We start from the raw sequence: 15,597 nt of genomic DNA on the forward strand, positions 1-15,597 counted from the left end.
TCAGCACATTCAACTATGTAAAGAAAAAGTATTTAATAACAATATTTTATTCATTCAGATCTAGGATGTGTTATTTTAGTGTTCCCTTTATTTTTTTCAGCAATGTATTATTTATCATAAAATATTCACCCGGGACAAAACTCCCTCACTAGCTGGGAAACCGGACTTCAACGTTTAATTGAGTGAGAAGTGTTCCAGAGGCAGGCTACATTGTAGTCCTATCATCGTGAAACCATTCCCTGTAATGTACTGTATTTTCAATTACTACAATATAGGCAGCCTGGAACGCAACCACGCTCAGGGTAAACTGGTGGACGGACCTGAAAAAAAGGCATATTACTTTCCTCTGATTGGTAGCTAGCTAGGTTACGTCCCCCAATATTTCCACGACCGATTGGTTAAAATAAACATTTATTTCATTTTCTCTTCTTCTATTGGCTAATCTCGGTGTCATTTCTGTAGCATGTACTTGCGTGGAGTGAGCGTTATGTTTTTAGTGCATCCATTCTGGGACTAATTGGCTATTTTACTATTTACAGGGTGGGTTGAGGTCGAAGATTGATGAGTGGAGACGAGCAACGCTTACCAAACCCGTGTACTGTTAGTCTTGTTAAATATAAAAAAAATAGTTGTCATTGACTCAAGTCTTTTATTTTCTCCATACACAGTCCGTGTTTGCAGTGTGTGTATCTAGTTCACGCTAGATAGCTAGTACCTAACGTCGAGTCTTCCCTCATCCCCTAGCCAAATTTACGGACCTAAATTCTGTCATATTGGAGCAGGGCTGGGCAGCTAGCCTAGCCATCAATTGAATCTGGAGCAGGATACAGAGGTAGGTAACTAAAAGCTATTATTAAATCCAAGTCTGGATAGTTTTGACGTCGATCAACAACTATCAAGACATAGACAGCCTACACCTAGCCTAGATGTCAAATTGCAATGACATCATTCAATACAGTTATCTTCTCGTTGGCAGACTTGTTTCGTTGCATGCATACCTGTGGTTTTGTCATGTTTACGTCTGTTACGCAACTCAATGCACAAATCATGGCAATGACGTGTTCATCATCACCTGCTCGTACAGTCCTTATTATTAACACTGGCGCCACATAAGCAGCGTCCTCATCATGGCCATCTTGTTATATACATTGAGTCATTGGAATTGAATGAAATAACATGTGAAAACATTCCAATGTTGCGTCTACGTCCAATCCGTTTCTATTTTGGATCTAGCTATGTATCAAATTCAATAGTTAAAAATTCACAAATAACAATGGGACCTCCGAAGCACTGGTTTCAAATCAAACATCACAATTCACAAGCTTTGGTAAGGCCATCAGAAATATCCCTATTTCAATCATGCCTGAGTAGTGATGGATACAGAATGTCTGAAATCCACACAACAAAGGACATTACTACTAGTACTAACTACTAGCTTAAATCTCAGGAAAATACAATATGTCGATGTTGCTAAATCAACATACCTAATAGTATAATTAAAGATGGCCTTTGCATAGGGAAAGCAGAAGAAATTAAGGGTGAAGTTTTAGGCAACCGGAGTAGGAGCCTGGTGCACAACTCATGAAAACAGGCATTGGACTGGTACATGAGCTCAACCCTATGGACCAGTCCCCCAAGACACTCTTCCTCACTGCCCATTGAGATGTTTCTGAGGGCATGGAGCTTGGTGTTGTTCTTGGCTGTGTGTATGTGTACCAGACAGTCCCCCTCCCTCTGGCATCATGACTGGGTCTTTTCATGGTGAAGGGGAGTTGCTTCCTGTCCAATGCTGACTCACAGGGTGGAGACCACTTGGTTTCTTGATTGCATGTTTAACACCCCCCCCCCCCCCCCCCCCCCCCCCACCCCCCACTGCACACAATGGCCCCTCTTCCTTCTGCACCTGTCTTTCAAGAAAGAGTGAACTTGCATCAAATCAATGCTTTTTTGGTTACGTACACAGTTTAGCAGATGTTATAGCAGGTGCAGAAAAATGTTTGTTACTAGCACCTAAAAATGCAGTAAAATGTCAAGCAAGAAATATCAGAATGAATCCAATTAACCTAACAACCCAAATACCACTGTAACAGTCATCCAAATGCAATCTATACGTATCTACACTGGATGAATTTACATAAGATATACTACGAATGGGTACAGCAGTAAGATTAGATGTTTTAGTGTGGGCATAACTGGTCTGTACTATGCAAAGACAAGTTAAAACAGGCTCTTCACTGCTAGTAATAGACAGTAGCAATACAATGTCTCTCAGATATTACTCAACTGGAACTAAAAGCTATTGGATGTACAGTAGGCTTATGTTGAATATCAGTACATGTGTGTTGGGCCTCAGTCAGTGTTGTCATTGTTTCCCTTTGCTCTACAGGATAGTATGGCCATGACGGGAGGGACTGCAGCTGCCCTTCCCATGAGCAACCATACCCGGGAGAGGGTGACCGTGGCAAAGCTGACACTGGAGAACTTCTACAGCACTCTGCTGACACAACACGAGGAGCGAGAGACAAGGTACTTGTCTTCTATAGGCCACCCATGAATGTGACAGCCAGGTGTTCCGAATATTTGCATTTGGCAACGCAAGCTTGTTTTGGCTACATTTTAAGAGGACCCAAATAGTGGGTTGTTATGTTGAGAGAATGGGAGAGACTTTGTTCTTTATAAAATGGCTGGGGTTTATTCCAACCCGAGCATCCTCACGTTTGTGAGCTAGCATCACAATCCCAACTGTTTAGCCAAAGTACGGTGGCTCCTGTAGGACATCTCTACTATGGAGGGTGAAACCGTAACACACAATAACATACAGTGGGGCAAAAAAGTATTTAGTCAGCCACCAATTGTGCAAGTTCTCCCACTTAAAAAGATGAGAGGCCTGTAATTTTCATCATAGGTACATGTAACAGTATAACTTTAGACCGTCCCCTCGCCCATACCCGGGCGCGAACCAGGGACCCTCTGCACACATCAACAACAGTCACCCATGAAGCATCATTACCCATCGCTCCACAAAAGCCGCGGCCCTTGCAGAGCAAGGGGAACTACTACTTCAAGGTCTCAGAGCAAGTGACGTCACTGATTGAAACGCTATTTAGCGCGCACCGCTAACTAAGCTAGCCGTTTCACATCCGTTACATACACTTCAACTATGACAGACAAAATAAGAAAATCCAGAAAATCACATTGTAGGATTTTTAATTTATTTATTTGCAAATTATGGTGGAAAATAAGTATTTGGTCACCTACAAACAAGCAACATTTCTGGCTCTCACAGACCTGTAACTTCTTCTTTAAGAGGCTCCTCTGTCCTCCACTCGTTACCTGTATTATGGCACCTGTTTGAACTTGTTATCAGTATAAAAGACACCTGTCCACAACCTCAAACAGTCACACTCCAAACTCCACTATGGCCAAGACCAAAGAGCTGTCAAAGGACACCAGAAACAAAATTGTAGAGTAACAACACTGGGGTCGACTGGCTTCAGAGTAACTAGACTGGGGTCGACTGGCTTCAGAATACCTGCATGTTCCCCTCTGTTTTTCCAGGCAGAAGAAGCTGGAGAAAGTCATGGATGACGAAGGCTTGATAGATGAAGAGGTAAACCTCCACTCGTGTGGAATGATGGCTTTAATTCCAATAAGGGATTGGAATCAATGTCGTGGGTAGCACTTTCTTTGCATGTTTGTCACATCTACTATTTTAGAGGAAGCCAAATGGAACTGATTATCGGTGTCTCTGTGCCCGTTTCTCAACAGAAGGTCATGCGACGCTCCCAGCACGCCAGGAAGGAGACAGAGTTCCTGCGGCTGAAGAGGACCCGGCTGGGCCTGGACGACTTTGAGTCACTAAAGGTCATTGGTCGAGGCGCCTTTGGAGAGGTAGGTTATTATATCTCTCTCGCTCTCCAGTTTATTTTCTTTATATGTACCTTTGCATGTGTGTTGGTATTGATTGTGGATTAATATGGTCTTTACTGATGTTTTCAAGGTTTGCAATGCATGGTTTGGTCTGACCAGTCATTTATGAAGCAGTTGGCAACTAATTACACTTAAGCCTCTCAAATGTGGCATACTCATGTGTGACTTCTACGTTTGTCCTCAGGTCCGCTTGGTGCAGAAAAAAGACACCGGGCACATATATGCCATGAAGATCTTGAGGAAAGCTGACATGTTAGAGAAGGAGCAGGTGGCTCATATTCGGGCAGAGAGGGACATCTTGGTGGAGGCGGACGGGGCCTGGGTGGTTAAGATGTTCTACAGTTTCCAGGATAAGAGGAACCTCTACCTCATCATGGAGTTTCTACCTGGAGGTGGGTTTCTCTTGCTGGCCACAGTCTGACTCCACAAATGACATCAAACCATTTTGTATTAGGAATAGATATAGTGACATTACACATTGTACATAGAGACGTCTAGAGCAGGGTTCTTTAACCTTTCCCATCATGTTAGTAGTACAAACTATTTTCACATCTTATCGGGTGAATGATAATGTCAAGGAGAAGCAATCAATGAATAGATTTGGTAGATAGTTTTTCATTATTTTAACCTCCCCACATGATAATTGAAAGAGGGAAGTATAAACTTTAACATGGCCAAAAATGAATGTCCAAGTTAAGAAAGTTTTACTAGCGGCTCCACTGAGTGTAGTTAACAAGAACAATGAATGTCATTTGGTCTGACCAATCCCGGTTCTTGTTGCGTCATGCTGATGGCAGCGTCCGGTTTTGGCATAAGCAGCATGAGTCCATGGACCCATCCGGCCTGGTGTCTACGGTACAGGCTGGTAGTAATGTATGGGGAATGTTTTCCTGGCACACGTTAGGTCCTTTGATACCAATTGTGCAACGTCTGAATGCCACACCTTGTACTATCCATGCCCTGATGAATTCAGCCTGTTCTGGAGTCAAAAGGGGTTCTACCCAGTACTGGATGGGTGTAGCTAATAAACTGGCCAATGAGTGTATGCTGTTATTATTTTATTTAATTGGTCATCTGTTACACACATCATGTGAAGAAAACTGGGTTAGTGGCATAGTGTCATTAATATGTGCAGGTGACATGATGACCCTGCTGATGAAAAAGGACACCCTGTCTGAAGAGGCTACCCAGTTCTACATAGCTGAGACTGTCCTGGCCATTGACTCTATCCACCAGCTGGGCTTCATCCACAGAGACATCAAACCTGATAACCTGCTTCTGGACTCCAGGGTGAGACACTGGCCTGGTCCAGGCCTACCCCTGTACACAAACCGGCACATGCTCAGAGACACACACACAGAGAAGCATTCACTTACAGATGGCCAATTCAATTAAAGTATATAATAACTGTTCGTATTGGAGGTGTGATCGGAGAGTCTTTTTCTTCTGCAGGGCCATGTAAAGCTGTCTGATTTTGGTCTGTGTACGGGACTGAAGAAGGCCCACCGCACAGAGTTCTACAGGAACCTCACACACAACCCTCCCAGTGACTTCTGTGAGTCACTCTTTACTACTTGTGAATCATTCACTTTTATTTTCATTCAGACAAAATATAATTTGTTTATTCAGTGTTTTTTATGGTAGAACACTGCCATGTCTTTGAACTTGAAATATTCCACAGCTTTCCAAAACATGAACTCAAAGAGAAAAGCAGAGACGTGGAAGAAGAACCGGAGGCAACTGGTAAGAGTTTGTGCATGTGAGAGACTATATATTGGTACCGCCCTTCTCATTGGTCCTTTGAGCAGGCTCCCTCTCAGGGATCTCATTAATGTTTTTGTTAAGGATCCTCTGAGCACCATGGACTGTGAAACAAGCACACCTGATACTGTAGCCTTTGGGTTGTCTTTATTTATTAGTGTCTCCCCATCTGTTTGTTTAACCAACAGGCCTACTCCACAGTGGGAACACCGGACTACATTGCCCCAGAGGTGTTCCTGCAGACGGGATACAACAAGCTCTGTGACTGGTGGTCTCTGGGGGTCATCATGTATGAGATGCTGATAGGTATGTCTATGTAACCGAGTCAATTACAACATGCCCAAGTATGTTAGGATGTTTTTTCAGAAAGTTAGCTGGCTAACTCATTGCTCCTACTTTGTAACATACTGACATTCTCCCCTGTTGTGTGTCTCAGGGTACCCCCCGTTCTGTTCTGAAACACCCCAGGAGACGTATAGGAAGGTGATGAACTGGAAGGAGACCTTGGTCTTCCCCCCTGAGGTGCCCATCTCAGAGCGGGCCAAGGACTTGATTCTCAGGTTTGTGGTCATATGAAACCTTATAGGATATCCGCTTGTGTGTATGTATCAAAGGGTATTGTCCTCTTAGGAAAAAAGTATTAACACTTTACTGGTATAATTTTTTTTAAATTTCACCTTTATTTAACCAGGTAGGCCAGTTGAGAACAAGTTCTCATTTACAATTGCAACCTGGCCAAGATGAAGCAAAACAGTGAGACAAAAACAACAGAGTTACACATGGAATAAACAAACGCACAGTCAATAACACAATAGATAAATCTATATACAGTGTGCACAAATGTAGTAAGATTAGGCAGGTAAGGCAATAAATAGGCTATATAGGCAAAATAATTACAATTTAGCATTAACACTGGAATCCAGTGTCCACCTGGCTGTGCTGCTGCTCCAGTTTCAACTGTTCTACCTTATTATTATTTGACCATGCTGGTCATTTATGAACATTTGAACATCTTGGCCATGTTCTGTTATAATCTCCACCCGGCACAGCCAGAAGAGGACTGGCCACCCCACATAGCCTGGTTCCTCTCTAGGTTTCTTCCTAGGTTTTGGCCTTTCTAGGGAGTTGCTTGCTGTTTGGGGTTTTAGGCTGGGTTTCTGTACAGCACTTTGAGATATCAGCTGATGTACGAAGGGCTATATAAATAAATGTGATTTGAATGATAGGTGTGCAGATGATGATGTGCAAGTAGAGATACTGGGGTGCAAAAAAGCAACAAAAAAAATCATATGGGGATGAGGTAGTTGCGTGGGCTGTGTACAGATGGAGTGATCTGTAAGCTGCTCTGACCGCTAACGCTTATAGTTAGTGCTTTAATACTTGTTATAAAGATGTGTGAGCCTTTTATAACTTCTTATATTTTAGGCCTATAGCTTCACATCTGCAAGATTGGGAGAACTCAAAATAGCTGTTACTCATGATCATTATGAGATGTTAATGACGAAGACATAAGGTGGTCATGCATGTTAATGACATGTCTTATAATACATTAGAACTGGATCGTAAGTCACATCTGCAGGCTGAGTTACCAAAATGATCACATCCACAAAAACACGCTGTATCAAACTGCAGTAAAGTAGACATTTTATTTCAGCGCAATAAATATCCTATTTTGTGAAACAAAGGCTTTGGTGCTCCAACAACATGAACCCATTTCAGGTACTGTAATGATGCTGAGAACCGTGTTGGTGCTGTGAGTGTTGAGGAGATGAAGAGTCACGCCTTTTTTGAGCCTGTGGACTGGGAACACATCAGGTATGTGTTTGTTCTTCAGTACATACGTGTGTGTGTGTCTAAGCATGTGTGATGGCAAGATCTTAAAGGAGGTATAACATGAAATCACAGCCCAAACAAAAGCCAAGTCACTTAGCTTTAAATTGGTTGTCTTAGGAAAAAGGTTTTAAATAGACCGACTCACATTTGCTTTCCTTCCATAGGGAAAGACCAGCCGCTATCTCCATTGAGATCAAGAGCATCGATGACACATCGAACTTTGATGAGTTCCCAGAATCGGACATCCTTCAGCCAGGTAATAATAATCACTTTGTCTCTGTAACAGTATAACTTTAGACCGTCCCCTCGCCCATTCCCGGGCGCGAACCGGGGACCCTCTGCACACATCAACAACAGTCACCCACAAAGCATCATTACCCATCGCTCCACAAAAGCCGCTGCCCTTGCAGAGCAAGGGGAATTACTACTTCAAGGTCTCAGAGCAAGTGACGTCACCGATTTGAAACGCTATTTAGCACGCCCCACCGCTAACTAAGCTAGCAGTTTCACATCCGTTACATCTCTATTGCTACTTTGAGCTACATTTCATGTATGAAAAGTTTAAATGAATGATAAAATGTAGAAACTATGAAAGCAGAAGAAACATTTGTGCTGCAGTAGTGCAGGTTTGCTTTGGTGTACAGGAATCTTTGAGTCATCTCCAATTAAGATGAAATAGGACCCACAGTCCTGTTATTCATACATTCCTACACTTCTGAGATCAAGATTAATTTCCTATTCAGTTTTGCCCTCTAATGGCAAGGAGGCGACAATAACACTGGTATTAACCTTAATACACTGTTGTATATAATTTACCATCTTGTTGTTTCAGTTTCCAATGTGACGGAGCCAGACAAATCCAAGGACTGGGTGTTCCTGAACTACACCTACAAGAGGTTTGAGGGGCTGACTCAGCGAGGCACCATTCCCACATACATGAAGGCAGGGAAGGCCTGAGATGAGGGCATGAGGGAAATGGGAGAGACAATGTAGACACAGGGTTGGGCGGTAAACCCCTGCTGTGCTGAAAGCACAGGATCAAGAATAATGATGAGGAGGTTCTTGGCTACATGCTTCACCAGGGTTTTCCTGCTTGGCCGCATCCATTGGGGCACCAACGGCAAGAGGAACAGGGATATAAATAATACATGTATCATATTTTGTCTTAGGCCTTGCTTGGGCTGTTAAAGGGGAAGTTTGTGTTTTACAACTTGATGTTAGATGGTTCCTCAACCTGAAAAAACTGAACTTCCCCTTTTGAAGTGACTACTACTAGGTGACTAAATCAACGGGCGGTTCTTCTGCCCAGGTGTTGCTGAATTATGCCCGATCTTACAACACCTGGATAGGTATTTTACCTATCGGCTAACCACATGTTATAGCAATCTGGTGTCCGACGGCATAGTCGATGACGAGGTACGCAACCATTGGTTGATGCAACGTCTGAGCAGGGGAACGCGACCATCATATCTGCATGTTTACACACTGATTTGCAGGGTCTAAAACGCTGGAGAAGGACTGCCCCCCACACAGGGTATTCTTTGGGGGTTATCCTAGTAACCTCATGTATGACTGCAGAAAAATGCATGTAGTTAATGTTAAGTGAAAGTGGTTTGCTAAACTTGTAGGTATAAAAAGTTCTAACGTTTCAAGTCTTTTATGGGTGCCATGTTAGCCAAAAAGTTTCATTCTAGTTACAATGCAAATAGTAATCCTTCCGTCATGGAACGTTCGCAGCTAACATGGATTATGGTGAGCAGTCCGTACATGTATCTATGGCTATGGGATTAATCCATTGTGGTGTCTATTTAATGCCTTGATAATCTGGAATTTAATAGCTCTAAATTATTTAATGGTGTCAAAGATGCATATAAAAGTGTTGCATTCTAGTGGTTGAGATAAGAAACGGTAATGTAGAAGCAGATTTGTTTTTGCAAGTTAGAGGACAAGTCATGGATGTCAATGAAAATTCAATGCTACTAATACTAAAAAGTAGCAATATGCAGAAAGTAAACAGTATATTGGGTCAATTTCTGCAACAACTAAGCGCGTTGAAGCTTGATGCTTAACTTTTTTGGTCCAGTGGCTACCACGCTGTATACGGTGTGAAGCGAACCCGTGCACATGCGCAGATGCTATGTGTGACTGCGGGAGAGCAACGTCTTGCATCTCGCTCATCTCTGTATCTGCGGTGCTGCTCGTGGCAATGTCATTTCGCTGAGTGTAACTTTACATTAGTTACATTTCTGTTCAAATTTATTGACAAAGATATCAGATGGCACATTTTTTTTTTTAAAGAACATTGGAAATCATGTTTGATACCCCCAAAATGGTTCCATTTAAGTTAGGAACTACATTTTCAATTAAATGTACTTTTTTATAGTAAACATTTACTAAACTTTAGTGAACACCCGCTGTGGGTGATGTCATAAAAATAGATATTCAAACGTAAGGGTCAAACATTTCAGTGATTCTGATTTAGTTGTGCACCTCAGCAACTTGCATATCCAATAATCTAAACTCGTGTAATGTTGCACTTGCTACATCCCCCTTGGCGTTTTTCCTATTTTGTTGCATTACAACCTGTAATTTAAATGTTTTTTTTATTTTGATTTCATGCAGTGGACATACACAAAATAGTCCAAATTGGTGAAGTGAAATTTAAAAAATAACTTGTTAAAAAAAAAAAAATTCAACCGTCAACGTGGCTCGTGCATATGTATTCACCCCCTTTGCTATGAAGCCCCTGAATAAGATCTGGTGCAACCAATTACCTTCAGAAATAACATAATTAGTTTGATTGCAAACAGGTGGACTTTATTTAAGTGTCACATAATGTCAGTATATAGACACCTGTTCGGATAGGCCACTGAGTCTGCAACACCACTAAGCAAGCGGCACCATGAAGACCAAGGAGCGCACCAAACAGGTCAGGGACAAAGTTGTGGAGAAGTACAGATCAGGGTTGGGTTATTTAAAAAAATCAGAAACTTTGAACATCCCACGGAGCACCATTAAATCCATTATTAAAAAATGGAAAGAATATGGCACCACAACAAACCTGCCAAGAAAGGGCTGCCCACCAAAACTCACGGACCAGGCAAGGAGGGCATTAATCGGAGTTAATCGGTGTTTGCCAAAAGGCATGTGGGAGACTCCCCAAACATATGGAAGAAGGTACTCTGGTCAGATGAGACTAAAATTGAGCTTTTTGGCCATCAAGGAAAAATACCTCCCATCACCCCAAGGACACCATCCCCATGGTAGAGGCAGCATCCTGCTGTGGGGATGTTTTTCATCGGCAGGGACGATGGTGCTAAATACAGGGAAATTCTTGAGGAAAACCTGTTTCAGTTTTCCAGAGATTTGAGATTGGGACGGAGGTTCACCTTCCAGCAGGTCAATGACCCTAAGCATGCTGCTAAAGCAACACTCGAGTGGTTTAAGGGGAAACATTTCAAATGTCTTGGAATGGCCTAGTCAAAGCCCAGACCTCAATCCAATTGAGAATCTGTGGTATGACTTAAAGATTGCTGTACACCTATCCAACTTGAAGGAGCTGGAGCAGTTTTGCCTTGAAGAATGGATATAAATCCCAGTGGCTAGATGTGCCAAGCTTATAGAGAGACCCCAAGGGACTTGCAGCTGTAATTGCTGCAAAAGGTGGCTCTACAAAGTATTGGCTTTGGAGGGGTGAATAGGTATGCACGCTCAAGTTTTTTGTGTGTGTCTTATTTCTTGTTTGTTTCACACACACAAATATTTTGCATCTTCAAAGTGGTAGGCATGTTGTGTAAATCAAATTTATACAAACTCCAGGTTGTAAGGCAACAAAATGGGGTAAATACTTTCCCAAGCCACTGTATTTGGCACCGGTCAATGTTCAGATGCAATGTGATCTGGAGCAGGTGTAAATTCAATGTATCAAATTATTTATTTTGACCATGAACAAATTGATAAACCCCCAACTGTTTGCTGAAATAAACACCCAAACACAACACAAATTAGGGTGCATCATGTGTTATTGAGGAATTAGTGTTGATAACTAAAACGAAATGCCTAAAATATAACAATGCTAGAAGATACCCGTAGACTTCCAGTCATTGTGCTAATGCTAGTTAGCATTGAAGCAGATAAAGGGCCTCATTGCCAAAATCCCGAAGTATCCCTTTAACTTGTAAATGATTCAAGAATGGAAATAAAAATAAATAGTTTACATAGAGAAGAAGAGTTAAGGTAACTTATAAAAAGTAGTTTAACTCAAATTCATTATTTGTTCATTCTTAACTTCATTTGTCTTTCACCGGAACATGTTACAAATATATTAAAGGGATAGTTCACCCAAATTACACATTGGTTACCTTACCCTTTAAGCAGTCTATGCTTTGGTTTTAATTTCCCTGGCACTGTTACCAAATGTTAATGTTTTAGCATTTGTGGCACAAATAACTGTAATTTGGGTGAACTATCCCTTTTAATATAACTGGTTGGCACTGGGCGGGAACAGGTACGGTTTGTGTATGTGTGGTAGGTGATTTGCACCAAACGATGTGATAGATTTCCATCCAATTGGTGACAGATTTTCATGTGAATATTCTCCAATCAGCATTAAAACAATATGTGCATTTTCCCACCAGAAAGGTTTCCATCAAATTGACTTGTTGTGGATAAAAGACTGTGCGTGATGACACAGTGCACATACAAAAACTTGTGCGGTTAAATTCCTATGTACCGAATAAAAAATACATGTTAGATGGGTTTCTATCGCATTTCAACTCTACTGATGGTTTTGTCACAACAAATGTTGCGTTATATAGTGAATGTGCCCACTCTGGTATTGGCGCGTGCGCTCTAGCCAACAGCTCGTATTTACAGTGCGGGAAGGCCACCTACATGATGAGATTATTATGGATAAATGTACATAAAAAAACAAACATCTATTTAACCTTTTTATTTAACTATGCAAGTCCAGTTAAGAACAAAATCTTATTTACAATGACGGCATATCGGGGAACAGTTGGTTAACTGCCTTGGGCAGAAAGACCGATTTTTACCTTGTCAGCTCGGAGTTTCGATCCAGCAATATTTCGGTTACTGGCCCAACGCTCTACTCTAACCACTAGGCTACCTGCCGCAAGATTATTATTATTATTTTGTGAAAAGGCAGCCAAGCATCGATCATCATGTCACCAGAATAAGACCCTCAATGTATATTGGAAAGGAGCATCAAGCTCATCACTGTTCACTTTCACTACGGGTGGAATTAATCCTAGTTTATGTAATCTGTAGTGTAATAAACGGCATGTTTTCCCGAGTCGTGGTGGGAGGACCACTTAATATCATCGCGTGACTCCAAATTTACTTCGAATGATGTTTATTATAGCAATACGCGTCCATAAAGGAGTTTCCACCGCAATTTATAGCGGTAATTCATTTTATCTGCACAAAGATCGCACCTTGTCGACATGTGTCGTCACATTTGTTATTCAACTATTTTACTCGCGTAAAAAGGTTGGATGGAAACATGGTTGGTAACATATTATTTCCCCCTCCCCCAAAAAATCCTGTGAGGTATGTGCAAGTGTTTTAATGAACCCTGTTGTTTTCTATTCCTGGGAAAGGAAATCGCAAGAGGATTTCTTTGGAAGACTTGATTTCCATCAGAGTAAATCATTAGTTGTAATGTCTTTCACAGCCAAGAGCAGTATATTCCATAGGTACAATCTCATTATATAGGCTACTCTGAATTATGGTCTTGAAGACAGTTGGACTAAGCGATTGTAGTGCATATTGTATAAATGCAATAGATACTTGCAATAGATTGCTTGTTTGTTACATTTATAATCGCTGTTTTTATTAAGTAGTTAGGGAGCCACATAGAGGACTGAACTGGAAACCTAACGTGATGTATATATTTCACTGGGGGATAAATGGTAATGACTGAGTGTACCTCGCCAAAACCAAACGAACTTGATCTAATGGCCTCTGTCAAAGAAGGTCTTACACAGGCAGGCCAATTCTGACATTTTTCCCACTAATTAGTCTTTTGACCATACACATTTAGATATTTTCACATTAGATATTTTTTCAGATATGGTCTGATTGGTAAAAAAAAAATAGACATTTGTGAAAAGATTATCAGAATTGGTCTGCCTGTGTAAACGCAGCCTTAGTTTTATAGATTTGTTTATTCAATAGGTTCTAATCTTAGCATTAATCGGCCATTGCCTCAGGACAATGATCCATGATGTCAGTGAATACTGACCAAGGATGTCTAAGTGTTTTATGTTGTTTGTTTGTAATAGGTATAGTAAGGATGGATGGGGTAATTAATATATTCACTGTAGAACTATATATGTACAAAGCTTTTTGAATATTTGAGTTCACTCGTACTCAAAATAAACGATTCCAAAACTACAAAGCCCAGAATGATTTACAATTTTGAGAACCAGGCTCCTATTGGTACAAAAAGGATTTAAATGTATAAGTCACTACATCGGTTGACGATCTTACTGTGTTAGGTACAAGGAATAATGAGAATGCAGTCAGATTTCTGCTGCTGAAAGTATCCCAGTAGGGTGCGCCATTGACTTGCGCTAAAAACAATATCAGTCGAGTGCAGACAATTTAATCAAAAAACAGTCAACTTGTTTCTGAATGAAGTCGAAGGTAGTTTTCATTTGTCACGTGCTTGTGAAACATGTTACGTATGTACAGTTGAAGTCAGAAGTTTACATACACCTTAGCCAAATACATTTAAACTCAGTTTTTCACAATTCCTGACATTTAATCCTAGTAAAAAAATCAGTTTTAGGTCAGTATCACCACTTTATTTAAGAATGTGAAATGTCAGAATAATAAAGTGATTTATTTCAGCTTTTATTTTTTTCCATCTCATACCCAGTGTGTCAGAAGTTTACATACATACACTCAATTAGTATTTGATAGCATTGCCTTTAAATTGTTTAACTTCGGTCAAAAGTTTTGGGTAGCCTTCCACAAGCTTCCCACAATAAATTGGGTGAATTTTGGCCCATTCTTCCTGGCAGATCTACTTGCTCGCACACGCTTTTTCAGTTCTGCCCACAAATTGTCTATAGGATTGAGGTCAGGACTTTGTGATGGCCACTCCAATACCATGACTTTGTTGTCCTTAAGCCATTTTGCAACAAAAAAAATGTTCTAAGGTCTTGGCTGAATTGTTTTGATTTTCCCATGATGTCAAGCAAAGAGGCACTGAGTTTGAAGGTAGGCCTTGAAATACATCCACAGGTACACCTCCAATTGACTTAAATGATGTCAATTAGCCTATCAGAAGCTTCTGGAATTTGTTTATATCCCTGTTAGTGAGCATTTCTCATTTGCCAAGATAATCCATCCACTTGTTGTGGCATATCAAGAAGCTGATAAAACAGCATGATCATTACACAGATACACTTTGTGCTGGGGACAAGAAAATGCCATTAAAATGTGCAGTTTTGTCACACAAAACAATGCCACCGATGTCTTAAGTGTTGAGGGAGTTTGCGATTGGCATGTTGACTGCAGGAATGTCCATCAGAGCTGTTACCAGAGAATTCAATGTCAATTTCTTTTTTTTCACCTTCCCATTAAATCGAGTTAAGGAGGAAATTGACCTCAGCAGCCTGAATGGAGAATAGAAGGCTGAATGTAATTCCCTTTGGACAGTAAGATGAAATTACTCTGTATCACATCTGCTGGTCTTTTGGCTACACTACTACTGAATTATTAGAGCTTATAATGCTTTTAAATGTTCACAAATAACAAAATGCATGTATTAATGCTATATACACTATACATTGTTAATTACGCTTATTATCAAGTATTACCAATATATTTCTCTCCCCCAAAAATATTTTGGGAATATATACAGTAAGGAATATATACCATTCTATTGATGGAAGCCTTTGTTAATTTCCAAACATTCATGTAGGAAGATCGCATGCACTTTTAGAGACGGGGCGGATCTTAGCCACTGATGATGCAAATACAGTTTTGCCTTTTTATTCAAATGACGGATGTTGTGACATTGCATGTAGAACTACAATGCTA

The 15,597-nt window shown here is 40.8% G+C and overlaps 1 protein-coding gene across 1 annotated transcript; it reads left to right on the top strand.

Annotated features, from left to right (window-relative positions):
* The first annotated feature begins 452 nt into the window (after window positions 1–452).
* LOC109896587 (serine/threonine-protein kinase 38-like) lies at window positions 453–12,276 on the top strand. The gene is made up of 13 exons (XM_031831523.1): window positions 453–832; window positions 2,387–2,526; window positions 3,559–3,610; window positions 3,769–3,891; window positions 4,115–4,322; window positions 5,066–5,220; window positions 5,383–5,485; window positions 5,612–5,673; window positions 5,880–5,997; window positions 6,128–6,251; window positions 7,411–7,506; window positions 7,689–7,780; window positions 8,357–12,276. The coding sequence occupies exons 2-13, from the start codon at window positions 2,393–2,395 to the stop codon at window positions 8,479–8,481; spliced, it is 1,392 nt and encodes a 463-aa protein (XP_031687383.1). The 5' UTR covers window positions 453–832; window positions 2,387–2,392; the 3' UTR covers window positions 8,482–12,276.
* The last annotated feature ends 3,321 nt before the right edge of the window (window positions 12,277–15,597 follow it).

The sequence above is a fragment of the Oncorhynchus kisutch genome, linkage group LG9, assembly GCF_002021735.2.
Source record: "Oncorhynchus kisutch isolate 150728-3 linkage group LG9, Okis_V2, whole genome shotgun sequence".
In the NCBI taxonomy this organism is placed as follows: domain Eukaryota; kingdom Metazoa; phylum Chordata; class Actinopteri; order Salmoniformes; family Salmonidae; genus Oncorhynchus; species Oncorhynchus kisutch.